The sequence below is a fragment of the Dermacentor andersoni genome, chromosome 5 (genome assembly GCF_023375885.2).
Source record: "Dermacentor andersoni chromosome 5, qqDerAnde1_hic_scaffold, whole genome shotgun sequence".
Classification (NCBI taxonomy): domain Eukaryota; kingdom Metazoa; phylum Arthropoda; class Arachnida; order Ixodida; family Ixodidae; genus Dermacentor; species Dermacentor andersoni.
In genome coordinates, this window is record NC_092818.1 from 23793257 (window position 1) to 23803367 (window position 10111).

The 10111-nt window shown below is 49.5% G+C and overlaps 2 protein-coding genes across 2 annotated transcripts; one reads left to right on the forward strand and one right to left on the reverse strand.

The window, feature by feature from the left end:
• Positions 1-3201: 3201 nt before the first annotated feature.
• LOC126529962 (uncharacterized) lies at positions 3202-6582 on the forward strand. The gene is made up of 3 exons (XM_072288290.1): positions 3202-3592; positions 4017-4244; positions 5777-6582. Exons 1-3 carry the CDS (start codon positions 3268-3270, stop codon positions 6271-6273), a joined length of 1050 nt encoding a protein of 349 aa, XP_072144391.1. The 5' UTR covers positions 3202-3267; the 3' UTR covers positions 6274-6582.
• Positions 6583-6590: 8 nt separating this feature from the next.
• Positions 6591-8179, reverse strand: LOC126529964 (putative nuclease HARBI1). Its single transcript, XM_050177429.3, has 3 exons — positions 7835-8179; positions 7204-7418; positions 6591-6885 (listed from the first exon to the last, which is right to left on the reverse strand). The coding sequence occupies exons 1-3, from the start codon at positions 8162-8164 to the stop codon at positions 6591-6593; spliced, it is 840 nt and encodes a 279-aa protein (XP_050033386.2). The 5' UTR covers positions 8165-8179.
• Between the last annotated feature and the right edge of the window lie 1932 nt (positions 8180-10111).

Below are 10111 nucleotides of genomic sequence, written 5' to 3' on the forward strand. Positions count from 1 at the left end.
CTCGATCGCCGACATCGTGAAAGAAGAGGTGCACTGATCGCTTGGAGTTCCTGGTGCAACCAGAATCACCGCAGCCCCAGCCAGATGCGATGACCTACGCCGCCATCGCCCGCCGTCAAGGCCCCCGTGCACGACCGCGCCAGGGCCCTTTAACTCCACAATTTCGTCGTAGACCGCCGCCACCATCAGCACGCCCGTCCGTCGCTCAGCGCCACTACGTGAGGAAGACGGACATTTGGCGCGCTCCTGACCACCGCCCGCTCTGCTACCACTGCGGAGAAGCGGGTCACGTTGACCGCCGATGCCCATACCGGTAGATGGGACTGCGAGGGTTCGCCGTTAACGCGCCGCAACCACAGATTGGCGAACGACCTCGCAATATCGCCGACTACCTTGCCGCCACAAAGTGGAGCCCTCGATGACCGTCTCATTCGCCATCACCAGACCGCTATATGTCGCCGCAGCGCCGATCATACACTGGCCCAGCCCGGGGCCGGTCAGCAAGCCCGTATCCGGAAAACTAAAAGCAGCCACGGATGGTGATGCGGTTGCTGTTCGCCGAACTGACGAAGATCCTCCGCCGCCGACGAAGACGCCGAAGAACCTACCTCGACGACATAACCACACGCCGCCGTCCCGACGTAGTGTGGAAGCAAAGAAAACGACGATAAAAGACGACCTGACGACGTTACATACCAGCCACAGCTCAACACGACGCAGCCGTGATCCCACGCCAAGACCGAACTGCAATGCAAGACAAAGAACCACCGACCTCGGCGTGCTTCTCGACGGCCACACAGTTACCGCCTTAGTCGACACAGGGGCTGATTACTCCCTCACGAGTGGACACATCGCCGCCCAGTTGAAGAAAGTAAAAACTGCATGGGAAGGCCCTCACATTCGGACCGCTGGAGGACACCTCATCACGCCGACTGGAATCTGCACGGCAATCATTTCCGTTCATTTCCGAACTTACCCTGCCAACTTGGTTATCCTCCAACAGTGTCCACGAGACGTCATTCTCGGTATGGACGTCCTGGACCAACACGGCGCAATCATCGACCTGAAGTCGAAGTCAGTAACGCTGTCGGAAGATAAAGCGATACCGCCGGAGAGGCCTCGTATTCACCACGCCTTGAGTGTGCTCGAAGATCAAGTGAGCATCCCGTCTCGCTCCAGCATTGTCATTTCCTTCGGCACCAAATCACCTGCCGACGTAGAAGGCGTCATCGAGGGTGACCAACGTCTATTGCTCGACCGTGAAATTTGCGTCGCAAGAGGGATCGCTCGACTGCGCGGAGGGAAAACTGAAGTGTTGCTGACAAACTTCAGCCAGGAGTTCAAGCACATCAACAAGGGCACGACGACCGCGTACATCGAGGAAATTCTGGAAACCTGTAATACGTTTGTCCTCTCGGATTCTGCCGCATCTATCCCGACGACCATGGTTCCCGAACCAGACTACAACATCAATCCAAGTCTCCCCATGATTAACCAAGAACACCTCAGAAGTCTGCTCCGACGATACAAAGGCTGCTTCTCGACGTCATCAAGGATTCGACAGACACCAGTCGCAAAGCATTGCATAATCACTGAGGAGTGCGCTCGACCACTCCGCCAGAGCCCTTGCCGAGTTTTCACGCAATAACGTGAAGCTATTAGGCAACAAGTCGACGAAATGCTACGCCACATCATCGCGCCGTCGAAAAGCCCGTGGGCATCCCCTGTTGTCATTCTGACAAGAAAGGACGGAACCTTACGTTTCTGCGTCGATTATCGTCGACTGAACAAGATAACAAAAAAGGATGTGTAACCCTGCCACGGATAGACGACGCATTAGATCGGCTCTGCAACGCAAAATACTTCTCGTCGATGGATCTCAAGTCTGGCTACTGGCAAATAGAAGTCGACGAGAGAGATCGCGAAAAGACCACCTTCATCACGTCAGACGGCCTCTGCGAGATCAAGGTCATGCCATTCGGACTGTACTCGGCGCCTGCAACCTTCCAGCGCGTCATGGACACGGTGTTAGCAGTATTGAAGTGGCAGACCTGTCTTGTTTACTTGGACGACGTTGTTGTCTTCGCCAGAAATTTCGACGATCACCTTAGGCGGCTAGCGACAGTACTAGAGGCCATCAAGTCATCAGGGCTCACTCTGAAGCCAGAAAAGTGCCGCTTCGCTTACGATGAACTTCTGTTTCTAGGCCACTTCCTCAGCAAGTCTGGAGTCCGCCCCGACCCGCAGAAGACAGCTGCCATCGCAAAGTTCCCGCAGCCCATCGACAAGAAGGCAGTGCGTAGATTCCTTGGCATGTGCGCCTACTATAGGCGCTTTGTCAAGGCCTTTTCACGCATCGCTGAGCCGCTGACACAGCTAACTAAATGTGGCGTCGAGTTCAAGTGGGAAACGCCGCAGGCCGATGCATTTCAAGAACTCAAACGACGCATGCAGTCACCGCCCGTACTTGCGCATTTCGACGAGGACGCCGATACCGAAATCCACACTGACGCCAGTAGCCTAGGCCTCGGTGCCGTCCTAGTCCAGAGAAAAGATGGACATGAACACCTGATAGCTTACGGTAGCCGGTCGTTGTCAAAAGCTGAAGGCAATTATTCTACAACTGAAAAGGAATGCCTCACCATCGTTTGGGCTACAGCGAAATTTCGCCCTTACCCATATGGCAGGCCATTCAAAGTCGTCACCGACCATCACGCCTTGTGTTGGCTAGCGAATTTAAAGGATCCTTCAGGACGGCTGGCGCGGTGGAGCCTAACCCCCGTATTCTTAAACGCGCCTTCACTTGGCGCTTCACCTTGACTTCGCCAAGTCGAGGTGACGCGCTTTCCTTCACTCAAGGCGTCGTTGCGTTTCGTGAACACTACTTGAGCATTACTCCGTCAAGGGACTGCTTGAGAAACCGGCCTTCACTTCAACGGTGAGCGACTTCCGGAAAGCGCCCCTGATAACGAGAGTGTGTGGCAAAATATTGCAATAAAAACAGCGAAAAACACTTTAAACGTTTACGACATGTTTTTTATTGTAATTGATGAAGTTTTCTTCAATGTATCTGTGAATTTATTACACTTGCAACATAATATTTGGTCAATCAAACGTTGATGTAGGCAAAACTGGCTAGTAGCCAAGCTTCGCCAAGCCGTGCCAGAGCAGAATCCGTAAAAATCTGAAGGTTCGCACGCGCATGCTTCTGTTGCCGGCTGCTGCTCCTCCTGTCAGCTTTTTCTGCCGTGTTCTGTGCGCGTTTTTATGTTTAAAATGAGCATGAATAGCGACAACTGCGTTAATCGTCGTGGCGATAAGACCGGCGTGTCGAGGTTCGTCTACACGCTTGAAGAACGGGAACTGCTCCGTAACCTAGTGGTGAGGCACAGAGCGGTTATACAAAATCGCCAAACTGATAATGTATCGAAGCGCGCCAAGGACAGTGCCTGGGAGAAGCTGGCCGAAGAATATAACAGCCAACCAGGCATTCGTCGCGTTACGGTGATGCAGCTGCGGAAGCTGTGGGACAACGAAAAATCGAAATGGAAGAAGAAAGATTCCGAAGAAAAGCGGGATTTGTACGCAACAGGTGAGAACTTCACCTTACATTTGCTTGGCAAAATTAAGCACCGCGGAGGTCTGAAGACTACGGTGAAACTAAATGTGTAAAAGAATTGTATGCAGCCTCAGCATCATTGAACCACTCAACCCACCGCCCGCCCCCCTTCTAGTATACGCTGCGTATCCCCGAGCTGCTGCACAATTTTATTAATAAAGGTAATGCAAAGTGAAAAAAATGCTTTTGCTGGTGTCAGGTTAACGACAAATATTCTGCGCACGTTATGCGCACGCGAATAGTTATCGGCATAATCAGAAAGCGTAGCTAGTATCTGTATGTAATAGAATATGTTGACGTTACAGTTCGATAAGCTGCTCGTCGCGTTTATGCGTGTGCGTTGTTTTGTAACCTGTAATTTTGAATGTGCACATACATTTACACTATCTTACGTCAGGGGGTGGACCACCTACCTGCCGGCCAATGAGCCCATCATTGGCGCTTGTCGGGGCGGCTGCCTCTCACATTGGAACACGGCTCCCAAACCCATACGACAGCGACGGAGCCCATACCAACCAGCCAGTACTGTCTCTACCACCTGCGCGCATCTTTGAGGCTATGGTATCTGGAAATCAAGACAGCATGGACGAGTGGCTTGGTGAAGCCAGATTTGGCAAAAACTGTTAATTGGCATGTTGCTGCCGTTGTGTTGTGATATGACTGCATGGATGTATACTGTTTCTGAGATGTTCTGTTTCTGTGTCGTTTATTTTTGTGAGTAACGCAGCTGGCGCAGGTGTTCACATAGCTTGTGTGTCTGTTTCACTAAAATTTACGTTTCTGTCGTTACTATCTAACAGCAATACACCATGTTGTGCCAGCATCTTGCTGTTACTTCACTAAATAATTGTCATGGGAAAGTATTTTTAACCTTGAGGTGTCTGTGTGTCATAAGTAAACACGAAGATTAAGGCTAGTTTGATTGGCTTGCATCCCTTTAGAGCTGTAATTGAGCCTGGTTGTTTTCTATGTGCAGATCCTCTCTTCCATAGCACTACTTCCAGCGCAGGAAATAGCTGGCCTTTCAATAAACGGCTAACTTTCACCTGCCACGGCTGAAATGCTTCACTCCGCCAGTCAACTCAACATTTGGCGGCTGTTGAAGCCCCTGTTCGTGAAGGACAGCCTCTTTTTTCCAATTTGTGTCCTGCAAAATTAGCATGCACTTGTACGAGCTGTCCCCATCTCTCATTCTTTCCGAGGTGCCTGTGTGTTTGCATAGTGCCTGCAATGTGCCCCCTACAACCTGTTATCCAATTTTAATGCTGATAACATGAAGACATTCATTGTGGTTCCTGTGTGTACATGTGCAAAAATAAGTGTGCATGCAGACAAACAAAAGTGCCTCTACAGTAAAGTTCCAATGTATGAATGCTCTTTTGATTGCACCAACTGCCTGTGGGGCACTAGTTCTGCTTCCTTTGTATTTTCAGGCCCTACCCCTGTGGTACCACAGCCAGCTTCGGAAGTCTGCGCTCTATCAGAAGCAACGGGCATGTCGCCTTCTACAGCTCGGGCGCCTTCGGTTCTAACGCTCATGCTCCTCCAGCAGCACCGGCTCCTGGCGACATGTCTTCTTTGCAGCTGATTTCTGCGACTAACATGTAGCAGGCATCATCAGATAAGTTGTTTCTCCTGCTATCTGAAATTTCATGCTACAGCGGAGACGCATCCAGCCAGCAGTGAAACTAAATAGCTTGCTTATCCAGCAGCACTGGAACCTGTGTGGAATTGAGCCTCCTTTGACAGCATATTTGTGCAACTAACATCTGTCAGAAACATCACAGAGTGAAGTTGTATCTATTGCTATTTCAATTTACATGCTACTCAGGCGCCACTATTTAGTAGTGAAACTTTAGTCTGTTGTTACGGCAACACTGAGTCTAGACTGGAACACACTTTTCCTATTTATTTCTGTGACTAACACACTTGGAGGGCATCATATGGATAAGCTGCTTACTTTTTCTTTTCACTTGCTGGCCTGGGTTAAAGTTTAGAGCCACTAGCGCTTTCCATTTCGTGTGTGACTGATCACTTGTGACTGTCTGAACAGTGTGCCTTCATGTATGTGTATTTGTATTCATAAGGTGTTCAAACTATGAATCGACACTGCTTACAAAAATGAGTTTTCAACTGCAGTGCGTCCTAGGCTCTAAGTTAATGTTTGTTTTATGTGTGCAGATAATCCAGTTCAGGCACCACTGCCGGCTCAGGAAAGTGCTGTCTTGGCAGGTCCCAGTACCGTGCCGCTATCGACGACTGAGACCACGCCACATGTAGTGCCAACACCTGCTCGAGTGGAAGCTTCAGACGCTGCGGCTCTCATTGACACACCTCAGCAACTGAGACCAGCACGAGGCCGCACAGCTGCGATAGAGCGGGTGCTCGCACCTGAAGGAGCTGCCCGACTAAAGGTGATTCAGAAAGATGAGGAGCGCAAAGCAGAACTGCACTCTGTAGAGATGCGCTTGCGTCGGCAGCAGCTCCTCCAGCAACGACAACGTCACAGGATGGACGAACAACGGAAACAGGAACTGCACCAAATCGAAGTGCAATTGCGGCAACAGCAGCTGGAGCAGCAAAAGTGGCGCGATGACATGGAGCGCCAGATGCTGTTTCTTGAATTAGAGGCAAAGAAGCAGCAACTTACATAAAGCCAGCAGGCATAAAACTAAATGTTTCATTATATTTTCACACACGTCTATGCTTTAATATGTAAGGAGTATGATACAGCTGCAACTGTGGTTAATGATTGAAGCTACTGGTGCGAATAAGCAATAATATACACAATACACGAAAAAAGCACCAAAATATACATATGAAAGAAGTACTAAAGGAGTGTCCTGAGCAGTAAAGTGTGCTTGCACTTTGATGTCATTCCTTATCTTAACTTGCACATAATTGGAGTTTCCAATATGTGCTCGTTTTGAAATCTGGATTAACGTAGGTGCAAATTCGCTTTTATGATGTTTTAGTTAAATGTTCGAGCAATACGCCTCATTCGACATTGCGATCCATTCAGTGTGTCAGTTTGCCTCGCCACATCAGGCTGCTGCCGCCTCAAGTGTTGTGGGATCACCACAGCTGGAGGTTCCGGGTCCTGCCTCAGGACTGCCAGGTTATGCAGGGCAGCACAGGCTGTCGTAATGACCGCAGAACGCTCCGTCAAGTGCTGAAGCCCCATGTCCAAACACGGGAAGCGACGCTTCCACACACCGAAAGCTCTCTCTACAGTGTTGCGGGTGCGGATGTGAGCCGCTTGATACGTGTGCAAAACAGACAATGTTAGTTTACCCTTATGCTAACTACTCTGAGACGCACTTTATACCTTGGCATCATAAGCAGGTCAGTCGTCAAAGCTCTTGCAGCTAATATGTTAATTATATTGCGTCTTATATTCGATGTAGCAAGAACAGATTGCATGAAATACATGAAGGTAATAATACAAAGCTATATTTTGGAAATTTACGTCATTACTACTAAAATATCGATCACGCTTACTCTAATTAAACCTTCAAACGCAAGAAACTGTACGTCATTACATAAGGATTATTGTGCTTTTTGCTTTATGCAGCGGTACTCACTTGCTCTCGGGGCTGTTCGGACGTCCGGAGGAAGCTAGTGGGGTCATTAGGAAGGGCATGCATGCATAGCCAGCATCGCCAAGTAGAAGTCCAGGCATTCGTTTTGTCTCGTAGAGAACACGTGCACGACTGTTGTCGAAGATTCGACTGTCATGTACGGATCCGGGCCAGCTAGACACGACGTCGTAAAATTGCAGCTGCGGCCCTGCAATGACCTAATGAAAAAGAAAAATCGGTTGTCATTTTTTTTTCAGCTGAAGTGAATGTAAGCCGCGCAATTCATACATACACGATTGTCTTTTTCTGAGCAGAAGCAGCCACTGCTTTCTAGAATTGCAAGGCCATACTTCCCTTTTGGTGATCTAAAGAAATTCAAAGATAAGATGAGCCCCAATATGTACGATAGTCTTCTAATATAAAACGTCTAGCACTATTGCTACGCCAATCTTCATTTACTCGGCCATATCACCGCGCATTATCACGATATCACGATAGTTAATTGATTTCTACCATGACTGATCCAATTAGCCAGTATACTGTTTATTGAAGCTGGTAGACATTAACACATGACTGTCTCTTTAAGAATTAATGCTGCGCTAATATAGAGAAAAGAAAAGAGGTAGCAATTTACCTGTACATTTATGGAGAAGGAACCCTTCCGATTGCGGTAAACTTCGCCATTCGGCCCACCCGGTGCCTTGATGCGGATGTGGGTGCAGTCTATGCACCCCGTCACCTCAGGAAACTTGGCAATGTGGTAGAAATCCACCATCGTCGCACGGAACTCGCTATCTGTGCTAGGAAACTTCACGACGACCGGGAACAAGTGCGCAGCAATTAGTCGTGAGACACGTTCGACGACGCGGCTCACTGTCGGTTGCGACACGTTCACTAGGTCACCTGTCACAACTTGAAATGTGCCCGCTCCATAAAAGCGTAAAGCGAGAAGAACTTGAAGCATTGGTGGCAGAGGGTGGCCACGGCTGCTGGCGTTCTGTTTAAGAGGCAGGCAGTCAAGCAGCTTCTTCACGGTAGACTTCGTGAACCGATAGCGTGCGAGAAATTCGCTGTTGGTGAAGTGTTCCACGGGATTCAGGCGGTCCCTCAGCCTCTGTCGTGGTACGTCTGCAATATCGCTGTCGTCCATGACGACGCCGAATAGCTCGTCGACACGGAGAACGTAATCGACAAACGAAGCGTAGTCCGCCATAACACTCGAGTGAAGGAGCTGCCCAAGGTAGCCTCGATGCTACCTTGAGATTCTCGAGGAAAGCGCTCGGGTTTTCCTTCACTTGAGGAGCGTTTCAAGTCGAGGGCGATTTGTGAAATGAAAAACGACCCTCAAGGAGCGTTTCAAGTGGAGGGTCGAGTCAAGGAGCGTTTGTGAATACGGGGGTAAGACTGCAAGAATATGATATCACTGTAACCTATAAGTCCGGACGAAAGCACTCTGATGCCGATAGCCTATCACGCGCCCCATTGACTCGCCGCCGCAATATGACGCAAATGACGACGCCTTCCTTGACATTTTAAGCGTGGCAGACTTCGCTGAACAGCAGCGAGCAGACCCGGAGTTGAAAAACCTGGTCGAGTATTTGGAAGGGCACACCGGCGTTGTCCCTAGATCATTTAAGCGAGGATTGTCTTCGTTCTCGCTTCAAAACAACCTACTCGTAAAGCAGAACTTCTCACCAGTGCGGGCCAACTACCTTGTTGTCCCGTCAGGACTGCGTCAAGAAGTATTGCACGCCCTGCATGACGATCCGACCGCTGGACACCTCGGATTTTCCCGGACACTGTCGAGGATACAGGAAAGGTATTATTGGCCACGCCTGACCGCCGACGTCGCCCGTTATGTCAGAACATGCCGAGACTGTCAGCGACGCAAGACACCACCGACAAGGCCAGCGGGATTACTACAGCCAATCGAGCCTTCTTGCCGACCATTCAAGCAGATTTGGATGGACTTGTTGGGAGCTTTTCCGACGTGAACAACCGGAAATGCATAACATCCACGCCTGCAAGTTTCGCTGCCTATGACACTTCGACGTCGTATCTGCGTTCATTGCTTCTTCTTGTTTCCTCTCAGACCTAGTGTGATGCCTCACACTAGGTCAAGACGTTGTTTCGCACGTTCAGCCGGCCGCATTCCAATAGAGGTGCAACGCACATGAACGCGTGCGCATCAATTTTGGAGACCGATAATAAATTATACGTTGGTGATGTCAGGGCGTGGACCACCTAACTATGCTGTCTGCCATAGCCAAAGTGGTACCTCAAAGGCGCCAAAGCTAATCAGTCAACATCATTATGATGTTCCACGCCATCCTTGCCATAAATTTACCATCCTCATTAGAACACACCCTCAAGCGCACGTCAGAATACTACACAGCCCCGTTCACGAATAATAAAGCGGTTCAACATTCTATCTGGTTTCGGATCAAATCGGTTCAAGTCATCGATCTTGCGACAGTGACGCGCTTTGTTCAAAGCAGTCACTGCAATTTACTACGATGCCAAGCGGCGAACGACGCCGTTCTGTGACCATGCGAATTTGGCCTCGCAGTACGAAGCGAACTGCGGCTCAAGAGCAACAGTCCGTTAAAATTCCGGAAGAATTTCGGACATTTTAAAACGTCATCAGCGTACTTTCATGTTCACTGGGCGACGAAGGCCTGTCCCAGCGAACTGTAATTGCCACTGATCTGCGCTATCTGATTCGAAGTTATGCCTTTCCTGATTTCATTACCGCACTTAATTTTCTGCTGTCCTCAACGGCGTTTCCTTTCCCCCAACAGCCACACTGTATTTCTAATGAAGCGCCGATTTTCTGCCCTTTGAATTACACCACCTGCCCTGCTCTTATTTTCCTCTTCAACTACCGCTACCCCCGTTTGCTCTCTGGTCC